Raw genomic sequence first — 15,562 nt, 5'->3', positions numbered from 1 at the left:
AGATGCCACAGCAGATTATATTTATTGCTGTAGTCTTCACTTTGTTAATTTGATTAAGAACTCTCATGATGACATCCAACTGCATTTCGGGCAACTGAATTTTTTCGAGCTTCCGAAGAGATTCGTTGAGAGCTGTAATTTCCTTTGTGTACCTGTACTTTTTCAAGATTTTCCAACTTGGGATTTCCGAGCAGTTCATAACGAGATCCTTTCCGCGCACAAGAAGTTCCTTGAATGTTTGGATCTCTTCTAGTAGTTCTTCTGAAAAACTTTGTGGGTTTCTTCTTGTTAATTGATCAATTTGGTCGATCTTTGGGGTTACAATCTCGAGTGTGGATTGGAGTTGTTCCAGTTCACGTTGGAATGAAGTAGTTTTCTTGACTGCCTCCTTAGTTGCTCGATAGAGCTCGTGAGCCGCAACTCCTAGCACAGCCCCTGCGGCTACTAATGATATAAGAGCCATAATGATAACACAATGACACAAACGATGTACTTTATCGAAGGCACCGAGTCTGATTATGTACATGGAGTCTTATACGATATATGAATCTTCCTGGAAATTTACCCTTCCACTGGGTCTTGGTCGTTTACTCGTTTAAACAAATAAGCATCCTCATTGCCTCAACGCGCTTGGTAGGGATATATTCAACGTAGAGATAGCGATGTAACGGTGATGAGGAATGAAAGAATTTCTATAAGAAAACCATGCCAATTTTGGGCCTACCGATGCTTACTGTGTCGGTGTGCGTTGGTAAAGAAAACTTTGTGCTTGGTTCATTAAGGATTATTAGACGACAAACCTGAGATTCCCTGCTTAATCAGTCAGCAGGAAGAGGTAATTATCTTCTGTTCATTTATCTTTCTTAGTTATGGTCATCGGGCGAGATTCTTGTTATGCACATGAAGTGTTTGACAAAATGCCTCAATGCCCTGCATCACCAGTACTATGAGGAATCCAAAGATAAATATGGAAAAAATGATATTTGGCATAATTAATTGGAGAATTCTCTGTGAACCCATTATTCATTACGAGAAGACAATTGTACAATATGAATAACAACATGATCGACAGTAAAAACATTTCTCTGAGGACCTTGAAGAGTAATGAAAGGAAAAGGTAATGGAATCATTGTGATCCTACAGGGGGTTGCTCGTTAAAAAAAAATATTACGTGAAAGTTTACAACCCTTGTATATTTGTATATTTACCACGTAGAATAGGAGATGAGTTACTATAACCATTTCCCCTAGCTACCCAAAATGATTTTTCATTCTTAATAACTACATGACGAAATTATATGATCATTTTAGTTATTTTCACTGAAAGAGATAGAGGCGACAACATGTCAAAAATTATTATCAATTAATAGGTTTTTATGAGTAGTTAATTAATAGGTTATTTCAAATAAATTATAAATGATGATTGAAATAGTCCTCTCAATTCTTTCACTGATAATTAACGCGGACAAGAACAGAATTAAGAAGAACCTTTTTTTTTCTTCCTAAAGAATCAGTCTTAATTATTTAAGTCAAATAGAATCAACCATGAACCATGACATGGTCTTTGTTAGCTTAATTTCAATTATATATATTTATTGCCTCTCATTAAACTTAACATCGGTGACGATGTCAAGGGATATACGAATGACCTTAGGAAAATCTCAAAAGTTTTACCATTTTCTACAAATTGCAAAGAGGAAGCAAAAAAAAAAAAAAAAAGATTTGGAGCAAAAATCTATTTTCAATAAGAGATTTTCACATTCTAATGTTTTAACATGGTTTCTTTAATAACCAAGCCAGGCGCGCGGCTATGCACGCACTCACTCAGTAGGCTCATAAGTCAAACCTTTATTAATCAATCACACAAACTCAATTACTATCCACACATAAGCTGATTGTAACCAACAAGTCTAATAGGTCACTATCTAGAAAATTTGTTGATTGATTAAGGAGAGCAATCAATAGATCACAACTCCCATATATAAGTAATGTGGGTTATTCGAATAAGGTTTTGAGTGAGAAATTGGATCCCCTCCCAAAAGGGATATGAATTGTGCCTTTGTGATGTTCAAAATTCTCCCGTTTGTTCGAGAAATTATGGGCTATTACAAGGCCCAAACCCGGCCCACTCGCTACTTGCGTGTGGAATGTGTAAACTCTATGACAACGATTTCGAGTAAGTAAAAAACACAACTTCAGGCCTGCTTTAAAGCCCATTTAAAAAGAGGCCTTTCCGTTGGCTCTTTTAGGGTCCACTTTGCGGGCATTCGGAGTTGGCTCTAGAGCACCAGCTTTAAATGGACAAATTTAGGGTTCAGGGGGGCATAGACTGACAGCAAAACATATTGTAAGTATGCTCCTAACAGTACCACAAATCATATATGTATATTCATATGTAATTCTCCATTGCTGTATAGTTCCACAAGCACTAGAATTAAATACAATAGTTTAGCATTCTCCCAGATTAATTCCTTTTCATTTGCTCCAACGTTCATTCAAGCATTCTAGCTAGCATTCGCAAAAAAAAAAAAAAAAACACACTATTGTAGTCAGTACATGGTACTAGTGAGAGAAAGACAGAGAGAGATGGTGAGAATTTAATTTTTGCTGTACACCACGAAATTAAAGGAATAAACCAAAGCTAGCTAGCTCCAGAGAAGCATGCAAGGCAGACATGTACTGATGTACAGTTTGTTTTTAACATATATATGTATATATATATATATATATATATATGTATATACACACACACATATAAAGCTGCAAATGGAATCCTTGTTCAAATTGCCTGAGAAATTCTCTGTTTGAGTAAGGTCTTTATAAAAGGCTGCTGCTGCTTTAAAGCTTCAATTTTTACTACTTTCTCGTAATATAAACTGATAACGAATCTTCTTCATGTGCCATCCACCAAGTTACATATATATAGCAACTACCACCACCACTAGCATCACTACTTAATTTATGAAAAAGAAACCCTAGTTACTTTAAACTTTAAAGTTGTTGAATTAACCGAGATGATTTACTCACTCTCTCTCTCTCTGTGTTGAGTTTATTCTTACTTACACATATATATTTTACCCTCTTCATGTCTCATAAAGTACTTGCTTGAAGAGATCACCATTTTCAAAGTAAGCCCAAATACAGTGTGTATATGTATGTATGTATGTATGTATGAATGAATGTATGTACTTAGAAAATAAAAAACATCAATACAGTTTGGATTTCTACCACTTCTTGGTCTTAATTAATTGGTACATCTTCACAAGTCATAACACTCTTCAACCACACATGCAAAAATGAACAAGAAAATTAAAAGAAAAGCAGAAAGAACATGGTGATCCTACTCCCATACCATATACCACAAAGCCAAACCCCCAAAATATATAGAAACAACTTAATAACAGTCTACGGCATTGAGAAAGAAAACACAAATTAAGATAATACACCAGAAGATTAAAGAAATTAAGGGTACTCAAGGATATGCACCATTTGTTGTTGTTGGAAGATCAGACCATGCTGATGAAAATGCTTGATTATTACTCCAGTAACCTAATTCATTTCCAGTAGCGGCAGCCGGAGTTGATTCAAAAATTGATGAATAAGAAGAAGTTGATGATGATCCCACACTACTTGGAACACCTGGTACTGATTGACCGTTGTAATAACCAGTACTAGTTGATGACCTAAGCCTTTGATAAAGCTCTTGAAGTCCAGTACTGTTGTTTTGAGCTTGATGACCACTTATAACCCCATTTTGTTGCTGATTGTTGGTCTTCCAATAAGGGCTAGAGAGAGCAAGAGAAGGAACCTGACCAAGAGTATCCAAACTTAGGGTTTGACCATTTAGCACTGCAGGCTCTGCAGTCATCAGATGAGATCCAATCATTACACCACCCTCCTTCACAAAATTAGGGTTAGTGTTAGAGTTTGGCCTTAACAAGCTCAAAAGATGATGAGAACCCTGCGACGAAGAGAATGAAATCGGATTTGATGCGAGCTCGTGGTGATAATCAAACCCGCCAAAGCTTGCTGATCTAATTCCAAAATCCGTTGCCAAAGTTTTAATCTTGCCAGAACTTGATTTTGAAATTGATGGTGAGATATTGGTATTCTTGTTCTTCCTGCATCCACCTCCAATCGGAACATTTCTGAGGGCGCCGCCTTTGGTCCAGTACCGGCGACAAGTTTTGCAGAAGTGCCGAGGCTGAGTGAGGTTGTAGTTGTTGTAGTAACAGAACTTTGTGTTGGAAGAATCGCATCGCGGACATCTCAAACTCTCTTTCCGATCAGAAGAAGTTGCAGTAGTGGTACGCGTAGTGGTATTGGTTGGTGTAGTAGAAGAAGATGGAGATGGTGAATTAGGAGAAGGAGAAGGAGCGGGTTCCAAAAGGGTTGATCCATTAATGGAGATTTTCCTCTCTCCACCAATTAGGGCTGCTGCATGACCTCCAAAGAGTTCTTGGATCATCTTCTTTTTTGATCTAACAACAATCCAAAAAACAAGAAAAGCAAAACAAGTCTTTTTTGAGTTAGTGGATCGAAAAGCTAGATAAAGAGAGAAAGTAGGTTTTGTTGTGAGTATTATTGTATCAAGTATGTTATTGAGAGAGAAGATGATAGAGCTGGGTTTGAATGGCTTTTCTTGTAGGCCAGTTTTCTTATGGGTTGTAAATGTATAGAAAAATAAAAAGGATGGGAAGGCTTTAAACATAAAATATAAATAAAGTTAAAAAAGCAGCTACTTTATCAAATATATATCAAACAACAAGTTGTTTGGATAGATTGAAATTAATTTGGATGCAAGTGGTTTTTTTCAGGAAAGTGAATGAATGTTTTATTTCCCAGTCTACCCTAGTCTTCTTGTCATTAGTCTTAGGAAAAGGTCCAAATATTAATATTGGATGTGAACTCTTACACACACACACATACATATACATGTATATATTTTTTGGATAACTCATATCATTAAAATGAGCCACACTATATATATATCATTAAAAATAAGCCACACTATTTTTGTCCATTATCATGGCTTTCCTTTCAACCTATGCATTCTTAAGTATGTGTGTTATCCTTTCAACCGAGAGGTGGCTTGGTTAGCAATTAGATGAGTTAGGCATATGTGTGCTTAAGGTTCGATTCTAATAAAAAAACACATTTCTCAATGGTATTTAAAAAAAAAACATTCTTAAGTAATTATATATATGCATGTCATATTATCCAACAAATAGTTATTAGTATTCTAGGCTAGCTAGCTTATGATAGTCATTCAAATGAGATTAAATTAAAAACTGGATGCTTTAATTTAATTTCTACACAAGCCTGACCCAGGGCACCTTAATTACTCACTAAAAGCTGTACTTTGGTAGACAAGATTTAATTTTTATTGAGAAATCTAAATTTAAATTTTATAGACAAGTCTTTAGAGGAAGAAAACTCAAATTTGAACTTGATGAGAAGTCCAACCACTCAGCTAGTCAGCTAGATGAACTCTCAACAATATTTTGTGCTCTCTCCAAGTGTCAATTTATTAAAAAGAAAATTTTACCTGATAATAACACTAATATAGGCCTAAATTCGGGTCATCAGATCTGCGCATATATAAATTTTCTGCTTGACGATACAATAAGTTGGTTCAAAACCCAACGCGTAGCCACAAAATTATTGCTCCTCATGAAAATTAGATTCAGAACCATTTGAATCCATACGATTTGGTACGAGAGAGAATCATCACTAGACTATCAGCCAAATTTTTCTCATTGAATTCATTGGTTCTTGTATGTAATTAATTACACCCAAAAAGTGGTATCAAACTTGCTAAAGCACATAGAATTTACAATAATGATAACAATCAAGTTTTTTTCCAAAAAGAATAGTCTTCCTTGGAGGCTTTTGGAAGATGCTGTTTCAAAATCCATCATTACTTTTGTTCAAGCAAAAGACTAATCGCGTGCAAATACGTGTAAAGCCAATGTCCCTACTAACCCCACAACAACAAAAGCTGGCCACAGTCCGGGCGAGACTTGTGGCTTGAATTTAGCCTTCCTCACACATATATACACAATTATATCAAAGTTAGCAGGATTTTGCATTGATGTGATATGATAGCCATCGTGTGCTACACACTTAAGTCATTTTGAAAAATTTTAGGTTAATTATGATTTCTAACATGTTTGAGTGTGTGTTATATACACGTGCGGCAGCTACAATTGCAAGACCATGCACAAATCACATTTTTTGTGACAATTTGATTACCATTCCCTTTTTTTGCCCTTGGGGTTGAAGGCTGCCACATTTTTTTGATTATGTGCTCTTACTTAATATGAAATTTTCAACAAAAGTGAATTTTCAATGAGACATGCACAATCGAATTCCATTTGTGCATCCTTTTGGACATGGATTGAGTTTTAACCTAACTTATTCTGTTATCAAGTGAAAAATTTCTATGCTCGCGGGCCTAATAGATTCGATTTTAAATTCATGTTGAATGTTTAAATGACAAATTTGTATGATATCGATTTCGGTTATTAAAAAAATACATTTGTTCCAAAACTAACAGATTGGCCTCCCGAGAAATATTAAGACCCACAAAAGTAATTACAAGACTTGTCGGTTAAACGAACAAAAAGAGTCACCTAATCTTGACTCACTTAGGTTAATTGGAAAAATTAGTGCAATGCGTACTTTTTGGAAAAAAAGGGTCTGAAATCTGAATGGTATATTGGTCCCATATGTGATTTGATTACTTAATTAACTTAATTTGTTCACACTTGAGAGGCACTTTAACTGTTAAGGAATTTCATTGACCTTAGGCCATTGATTTGGCAAATAAAAGTTGTGATTGAAATATTAGCTAGCTAAGACTATAATTTTGAACCGTCTCACCTAATAGCCATCCACACATATCAAACAAATTACAAATTGACGTCCATTAGGAAACTTTATTTGATATTCAACCATGAACTAAATCTTGTCAAACAATCGAATTTCAATGAAATTCTAGGCACCTCGAATTGTATTTATTATAAATCAGATACTCATGAGAGTACCACATAAATCTAATCCAAACAATTCAAAGTGGTATTTTTCGTTTGGGGCCTAAGACTCGCATGATTTTGTCCTTAAAAGGACCCTCTTAATTGATAGAGATTGAATTTCTACTTATAAATCATATTGGTGGCTTACATCTAATTGATATTGAATACAAATCTTAACAACATGCGTTTTGGGTTGATATGAGGTTTTTGGCATTGAGTTGGAGATGGGTTTCACCTCTTATTTGAGTTTTGGTTGGGTTTTTTCTAATTCGAATTTTGGTTGTTGGGATGTAATTTCTCTTTACTAGAGGTTTATTTGTAATTTTCGTTGTCTCCCATTCAATAAAATTCTCTTAAAGCATTGACTCATATTGACTAGTTAGATAAACAAATTATATATACATATATACATATATATATAGGGTTTAGGGTGTGTGTGTGTGTACATGAAAACGAGATATGAATGCCAAAAGGAGATTGAAAGCAACACATAAATCATTTCTGTAGCAGTATATATGTGTACTTGGGATCATTTTTCATTTCACGTACCAGGCACACCGTATGCATCTGACCGCGCGTGCCTCGCGAGACCTGTCTTAGTGTCTGTGCACTGACGTAGGTCATTGTGTGTGTGTTCGGGACTCTATTTCTGGTCCGAATGGGCAGTGTGGTGGGGTGGGCAACAGTGTTGATAAACACTGGACTCAACCGATGTAAGATTATAAAAAAAATTTAACCAATCGTAAATGTGTAGTATTTTTTATGACGGATTTGACAATATATTTTTTTAAAAAATAAAATTTATCGTGATCGAATATCGAATCTTTTGAATTTATATCCAACGATTTAGAATTGTTATGTATTTTTCATGTTAAATTTGATTTTTATTTTTTTAAAAAATATCATTGAGTTTGTCATGTTAAATACTTCACATTTATAAAATTTTCGAATTTCTTAAAAATTTTACGGAAACACTACATGTCCCTAATTTTGATGTCCATAAGTGTCCATAATCTAGGTGGCATGAGGAGAAGTGTGGGGGACCATCTAATACAAAATGGTCCCCCACACTTCTCCTCATGCCACCTAGATTATGGACACTTATGGATACTAAAATTATGGACACATATCATTTTGGAAAATTTTATTGTACGAAAATGGTACACCGGATGGATCACACTGGACCGACCGGATACGGGCAACAGAGACAGCGACCGGAGTTTATCGTGTTTGTTTTTGTGAGAATCTTGAGCAGATTGGAATTTGGACTGGCACCGGGCATTGGCCGTCAATACTCTCTCCCTCGATCTTCGGGCTCTGCTCTTTTTCTTTGTATTTTCTTTGTCTTGCTGCTTACGGGTCAACACAGCTCCTAAAACCTAGTCTACAATTGACCACAACAGACACAGACAAACAGTCAGTTTTTTTGGTTCATTTTCGGCTTGAGTAAATACAGAAGATATATATATATATATACATGGCAACAGAGGTCTCCGACAAGAGTCAAGAATGTATACATACATAATATATTTTCCCAAGGGCCGGTAATCTGTGATTGAGCAGTAGAGTAGACTAGCTAGTGGGGATGATATGACATGACATTATGACTACCATGCATGGAATGTGAAAGTGAAAAACAATCCCCACGTTCTTTATGGACCCTCCAAGTGTCTCTCCTTACGCGGCACTTGCCAATTCTCTCTTTTTTAGGGTTTCTCCACTGAGTCAGCATCAATTGCCTCTTTTTTTTCTTAGTGGAGATTGGTACGTTTTCTTTTGTTGGGACAATTCAATAATGTCATGGCTATGGTTTGCCACTATATATATATTGACTGACTTTATATAATTGACTATGGTCAATTATATATCTTGTCCTGTATATATCTATATATACATGACTTGTCACGATGGAATTTTCAGGACCTTTATATCTCTCTCTATATAAATATATGAGTTGTCAGTTGTCACGATGGAATTTTTAGGACCAATGGAACTAGGATTTTTATTTGTTTCAATAATGGATTTGAGTGTGGAACATGTCAAATTAAATTGGCTATATGACAACTCTAGTTTTGTTGTCTTGGTTGTGTATCCAAATTCAAGGTACCGATCAGCTAATTTACAATGTAATCATGTCTTGCAACACAATACCAACCCAAAAGTTATCATTGGCATTTTTTTTTCCTAAAAATATTTGTAAGAAGTCTCACATCATTAAATGATGTGTGGACATTCTCCATAATAAGGGTTAAGTGCACCCCTTAACAACAACTATACATTTTCCCTAGTTAAATGAGTTGAGCTTTGATCCATTTGTTAGTTAGGGAGAAATAAAGCCGTGAGAGCCTGATATATCCATGAGAATTGAGAACCGGACAACCCAAAGTGGATAATATAATTGATTGTATGGGAGTGTTGAATTTACAACAATATTATTATAGGGAATAAAACAAAATAATCTATAATGATCATGCATTCTCGATTCTAACCTTTCACATCCGGATTTGGGGCTCTATAATTCTTTAAAATTATAGAGTTCAAAATTTTAAACCTAACGGTTAAAACGTCATTTTTTTATTATTTTTGTCAAGATAATATCACGTCATTCTCTCTTAAAAAAGGATATGACTTGACATCATATAAGCAATCAGATGATAACTCTACAATTGGATTAGAGGGCTCCGCAATTAGTTTCAAATTGTAGAGTCTACAATTGAAATCCAATGGATTGAGAGATGTGCCACATCACGCCACATTTTTGTTTTTTCATTTTTAAAATTTGTATATTTTTTCTTCACCATTAGATATGAATTGTAGAGTCTAGGGAATTGTGGAGCCCCCAAATCCTAATTCTATATTCTAAAATTTGAAGGAAATTGTAAAACGCTAAATCCCTTTTCACAGGCCAATTTGAACACACCTGATTAATCATGGAAATTTAGTATACAAACTGTACTGCTGAAAATATAATTCCATATTAGTTATCAAAGGTGGACCGACAGCCGTGTGGACCCCGAAAATTATAAATCAATCATTCAAACACGACAAATAAATATATATCGTATTTTCACACTTCACAGTTCACGCAAATGGACTTGTCCAAAACAGAAATCAACGATTCATGGAGTGAAAATTAATTTAAAATGTATACATGAATTCAGTTTCAGTTAGGTTTTTGTGAAGTACTGTAAATTGCCAAATCAGAGCAATTTGTGTAGCTCCAATGGAGGAGGGGTTCAAACCTGACAAAAGCAAAGTTAGACAAGATCCTTCCTGCCGGACTATGTAATATATAATGTCTGGAAAAAGTTGCATGCATGTGACTTGCACCTTATTGGGTAATATTAAGTGGAACTGATAACTATATAAAACTATATTACATATATATATACATATATATATATAGGTTGAATGTGATGATCATATTGATGTGATTCTTGGGACAGTGAATTTATTTGTGGAATTATAATTAGAACCCAAGACTTTGTTTTACCGAGACTAGATTTGATTCGCTATTGAAGTTTGCATTTGCTTCTAGAACACTATATAATAGTGATATTCACATTGAAGATCCCAAACAATATATGGGAAAATGCAGCTGTATGGGAATGCCATGCTTTTAGATTCGATTTGATTCTCTATTTAGGTTTTGCTTTTGATGATGCAGGCTTTAATACCTTTACGTGCGCATATTAAACATTATTACATTAGATTAAGCTACTGAAGTGTTTGCATGTGATTACGGTGTGTGTCATATATTGGGCCTGGCCGGACCGGGCTAAATGAGTGCATGCCTAAGCCCTTTCCAAATCAAAAAGCGGCCCCAAACCGAGGTCAACCCAGATCATGGGTTGTAAAAACTGGGCCGGGGGAAAATGTTGGCCCATGTTATATCGTTGGGCAAAAGAGTAATTTCAGTTTCGGCGTAATCGAATTAGGAAACTTTGGTACCCGTCTTTACAAGCTTAAAACTTCCGCTCCGCGTTCTACAATTCCGATCAAAACTAATCTCTCACGAAATACTTTAAAGACCGCGCCAATTCTTGGGTTTTTTCTTTCAATTTTCAGGCGTCGAATCGATTCTCCTTAATTTTTTTTGCTCTCTTGATCTCAACCATGAACTGCGAAGTCTGTCAACTAAAAGAACTGGTAATCAAATCGAAGTGTCTCGGATCATTAGTATTTTTGCATTGATTTCGTGTTTTGATCAAAGAGAATCTCGGCCGTAACTGTTAATTTTTCTTTTATTTTTTCTTCCGAAATTTATGGCGTTCCGAAAATTTGTAGGATGTGGAGCACTTCGAGATACGGGAAGTTCTTCGCTGTAAGTTTTCTTTTTGAATTGAATCATTCACTTTGAATTAACATAATGAAAATTATGTGTGGTTGTTCTGGTAACCATAATGGTCGAGTTGTTGATTCACTTGATTGATAGTTACTTAATTTGGTTTGATGTGTTCCCTTACTTGTTTGACCTTAAAAACTGACAATAAACCTAAAAAATCCTCGAGGTTTAAAATGTTACAGCTGATATAACTAACGTTGAACCTGAAAAGTTCATCTAGTTTGGAATGCTTGAAGCCGTAGCTTGATATGGCTCATCAGTTTGCATGATATGGCTCAGGCTCACTGATATAATCTTGTACATGTGTTTTTGATTCTTCCAAATATAATCCATACACTTCAAACCGTAGAATTTTCCTCTTTGTCAAACTCCGGTTCATTTGATGTATGGACAGATGACCTGGTTCTATGCATGCATATAGTGCCATGTCATCTTAGGCTCGCCATCATTTTGTAAACATGCAATAAACACGCACACTTTTTGTTTAAGGTACCTTACTTGGTATCAAAATTATCTTTTGATTCATCTAATTGATGAAAATAGGATGGAATAAGTGACATTGGAGCGGTTAGAAATGCAGTTATGACTTTGAAACATTCGGGCATATGGACCAAAAGGATATTTAGCTGTTATTACTATTATTTAAGTAACTGACAGAGTTAAATTGGTTTCAGGCATACTACACACCATTGTATTTCATCGGGCTTTAGGTCTCGTAAGGCCTAAAGACATTGACTTGGAACTTTTTGAAATCACATATGTAAGTACTTCCAACTTGTTTTATCTTCTCAGATGATTGATTGGCTTCATACTTATTTAAATTCATTTTTATCATGTATCGTATATTTATATTGATTCTGATGTTTAAAGGTTGACAGTACTTGAAATGGAGTTTCCAGTTCCTGCACTTACCACATTTGTTTGAGTTATTCACAAGTTAAGTTATTTTGGAAGAGTGTTTCACATGCACTGCATTTGAGATGTGTATTGCGAATATCTTAACCTCCATCACGAAAGTCTTGTAGAAAGAGTGATAGCCTGAAAGCAATTTTCTACTACTGAAAAATATATTACTGTTTCCTGTCTCCCTCCCTCCCTCTCTCCCCTTCATGAAACTATTATAACATGTAAAGAGATTAGTATGCCGCTTGCAACTGTGTTATGTAGTGTGTTGTACTTATCGATGTAAATTTAATCATTTGGTTTCTGTAAGGTCACATTTGCCGATTTGCGAACATTGGCAACTTTAGAAGTTTATCTTTTTTGCTGAAATCTTTCTTGTGGTGTAGGTCCAATGTGGGGATGTAGAAGTTGAAAAGAAACTTGATGAGAAGATTGACCAGTTCATAAGTTGGGTCGAGAAACACCCAAACAAGAAACGTCAGGTCAGATTTTTTTTAGTACTTCTGAGATTTTTTTTGTTATTATTTGGATCTTGATGTTTTGTTCTTGTATAGGCATGTTTCATTTCCATGCTTCAGTGTTCTGGGAGGTTGATTTTTTATGTTTGCATGCAAAAGACTTCTATATCAGCCATTTCGCAGAGAATTTTTTTTCTGGCTCCTACTTTTTTCACAGCATGTATGCTTAATGGTCCTCATATTGGAAATCTGAAAAATTTATAAATTCCTGAATTGAGTGTCAGGAATAAATCTTCTAAAAAAGTTATGTTATGTTATTTTTATCTCCCCTAGTAATTTTCTGTTGGCATATTAAGTAATTGATGACTTGTATTATGCTAATTGAGAAGTTTGAAGATTCTCTCCTAAATTACATCTAGATAAAATCTACAAGCCATCGCTTACTTTTTGTTGCCCTACCTCTACCTGCAACCTCCCCAACCCATTTTTATTACCTCTAATTCTCAGCTTTTTTCATTGAGTTCTGGCGTCAACGATGCAGGTGTGCATATCTTTCTATGAAAGGAAAAACAAACAGCATCCGTGGTACAAAAAAATTGAACGATTATATTGGGAGCAGTGGCATGTAAATTTGAATGTGACACAGCATCCAAAGGCACATTCTAGCAAGTCTCATCATTCCAAAGTGGTTGTTGACCCAGGAGGTACTATCACTATTTTATTTTCACTTCAGAGAATCACCTATAGTCTATGTGCTACAAGAACATTGGTATTATTTTGGTTTCATGACTATAGAGGGGAGATCAGAAGATAGAAGTGTGAGGAGGGCTGCACTGGAAGCTTCTCTTCGTGAGGTTTTGTTTCAAATAATAAAATTTGTCAATGAGAAGAAGGATCACGTTCCCCCCATTACTGATGGCGTCATGTACTTTCCATATGAAATTACTATCCCAAGGTCAGATTTCTCTTTGATTTTACCTCTTCTTGGCGATGTGCATTACAATTTTTTTTTGTTCATTGTTTTCTTTTCTTTTTCCATTTTCCTTCTATCTTTGTTGAAAGATTACTATTAAATTGGATCAATTTTCTAATGATCATGAATGCTACGTTATCCTCTACATTATCCTAATCCTGTTGAGATATTTACACTGTCCAGTTGCTTTTCATTCATGAAATACTTTTACTACTGTTTCATGGCATTTGTGAGTGATTATTGTAATTGGTCTTGAACTTTTAAGATGAATCTGAGAGGTTGTTTATTTAATTTCTAGATGTAGGTGAAAGAGGCTGTCCGCACCATTCCTCCCTCACCCTATTCAATTGTTCCTTCTGTTCTTAGCACCTTCGTTGCAATTACGCTGTTTCTTCTCTCTGTTTTTACTGGTGTGGATGTAGTTAGGTCATTTGGATTTGGGAATTTTCTTATAAATGGATTAAAATCATTTAAACTCGTAAATTATGCTTGATAAACAGTAGTCCTCTGCATCCCTCCCTCTTCCTATTGAGTTCTTCCATCTGTTTCAGTACTTTTGTTGCATTTAGTCAATTTTTCTTAAGTTCACATTGTTGGTTGGCGTGTAGTAAGGTCGTTGGATCAGGGGTTGTCTTCTCAGATTTCTATTTTGGATTTTGTGAAGAAACATTGCTTCATGCAATGATTAAGTTTGAATTTGAAAAGAATGCAATGCTAGGTATGAACAATGAACTTTTGTTCTGATTGTTCAATGGAGGATAGGGCTTTGACACTGCCCTCAATCTGGGTTGTGGCAGCTTGATCTCTTTGACCATTGGTGCTCCTCTTATAAATTTGATACCTTCTTTGAGGGTGTCCGCTCTTTTTCTAATTGACAAATTGTTGTTGTACTATTCTTTTCTGCTGCTTATTGAGAATTTCTCTTAGTCTTTCGGCTTCACTGATCAGTTGATAATCTGGTGCTATTACTCAGTTCGTCAGATTCTGCCATGGACATGTTTAAGAGGATGCTTCAAACTGGTCACCCAACCATGCTCAGCTGATTATCGGAGTCGACAAGCAGAATAACATGATAATATTTCCAAGTAAGAATTAATTAATACTTTAAGATGTCTCAACTTGTGTGAATGGGAGTTTTCAAGGAAGAAAACTGCTGCTGCTGTAAATTTGATTTGATTTTCAAAAGCAAGAAGGGTGCATGAGAGAGCAAAGAGCCCCCTTTATCTGGGTTTGTAAATATTATCCGTGTATCAATCACTCATGTTTATTCCTTAGTGCCGGTTTTCTCATGTGTATATTGGGTCTAACTATGACCGTGTTTACTGGTTCACAACCACCTGCCTCTACTGAAATAACGCTTGGTTGCTTTCAGTTTATATTGAAACCAGTCTAAGATGCTTATCCAAATCTGGAACTATTGGCATTTTGAAAGAAGAGCAGAGTAAAAATGGAGAGCATGAAAGACTCTGTGTTGGTTCATGAAACCTCCTGTCATGGGGCTTCTGGTCACTGCTTTGGACCTTGGCGCTTCTGGAGTCAGTCCTAAACAGGTAGATATGATCTTTGTTTCTGTTTCTGATTATGTGCAACCACTATTGGAATTCATGGCCGGCCTCCCTGAAGATGAGAGAATTATATTAATCTCGTCTGTGGAGAACCAGAACCCTGTAATTAAGGCATTCTCGAAAGCATAAGAATTTGTTTCTTGAGAAGGGTATAAATCCTAACAATTCATTCATGAAAATAAAAGTTAGACCTAACGTTACGTTAGCAGTCTAGGAAATTACAAACTCAAGCCCAAAATGTAGGCATCCGAATTCAAGAACAAGGAAAAAAATTACTTTGGA

General features: G+C 35.5%; 2 protein-coding genes across 6 annotated transcripts; one reads left to right on the top strand and one right to left on the bottom strand.

The window, feature by feature from the left end:
- Window positions 1–3,205: 3,205 nt before the first annotated feature.
- On the bottom strand, window positions 3,206–4,665 carry LOC120014564 (dof zinc finger protein DOF5.3-like). The gene has a single exon (XM_038866546.1). The coding sequence runs from the start codon at window positions 4,465–4,467 to the stop codon at window positions 3,472–3,474; it is 996 nt and encodes a 331-aa protein (XP_038722474.1). The 5' UTR covers window positions 4,468–4,665; the 3' UTR covers window positions 3,206–3,471.
- Window positions 4,666–10,992: 6,327 nt separating this feature from the next.
- LOC120015238 (autophagy-related protein 101-like) lies at window positions 10,993–15,425 on the top strand. 5 transcript variants are annotated; one of them, XM_038867554.1, is made up of 8 exons: window positions 10,993–11,185; window positions 11,324–11,360; window positions 12,056–12,141; window positions 12,671–12,766; window positions 13,284–13,446; window positions 13,538–13,697; window positions 14,651–14,800; window positions 15,088–15,425. In XM_038867554.1, exons 1-7 carry the CDS (start codon window positions 11,153–11,155, stop codon window positions 14,781–14,783), a joined length of 708 nt encoding a protein of 235 aa, XP_038723482.1. In that variant the 5' UTR covers window positions 10,993–11,152; the 3' UTR covers window positions 14,784–14,800; window positions 15,088–15,425. The 5 variants fall into 5 exon arrangements, with proteins under 5 accessions (XP_038723482.1, XP_038723481.1, XP_038723485.1 ...); XM_038867556.1 differs by having other exon boundaries at window positions 10,995–11,185; window positions 14,689–14,800; XM_038867553.1 differs by lacking the exon at window positions 15,088–15,425 and having other exon boundaries at window positions 14,651–15,010.
- Window positions 15,426–15,562: the final 137 nt, after the last annotated feature.

The sequence above is a fragment of the Tripterygium wilfordii genome, chromosome 14 (assembly GCF_013401445.1).
Source record: "Tripterygium wilfordii isolate XIE 37 chromosome 14, ASM1340144v1, whole genome shotgun sequence".
Lineage (NCBI taxonomy): Eukaryota > Viridiplantae > Streptophyta > Magnoliopsida > Celastrales > Celastraceae > Tripterygium > Tripterygium wilfordii.
This window is presented reverse-complemented; position numbering and strand designations above follow the sequence as displayed.

Excerpts from the sequence above, each read along its gene's own strand:
- LOC120015238 (XM_038867554.1), top strand. The coding sequence starts at position 11,153 with ATGAACTGCGAAGTCTGTCAACTAAAAGAACTG. Across the intron at positions 11,361-12,055 it reads GATACGGGAAGTTCTTCGCT|GCATACTACACACCATTGTA; the intron begins GTAAGTTTTCTT and ends AATTGGTTTCAG. Across the intron at positions 13,447-13,537 it reads AGTGGTTGTTGACCCAGGAG|AGGGGAGATCAGAAGATAGA; the intron begins GTACTATCACTA and ends TCATGACTATAG.
- LOC120014564 (XM_038866546.1), bottom strand. The coding sequence starts at position 4,467 with ATGATCCAAGAACTCTTTGGAGGTCATGCAGCAGCCCTAATTGGTGGA.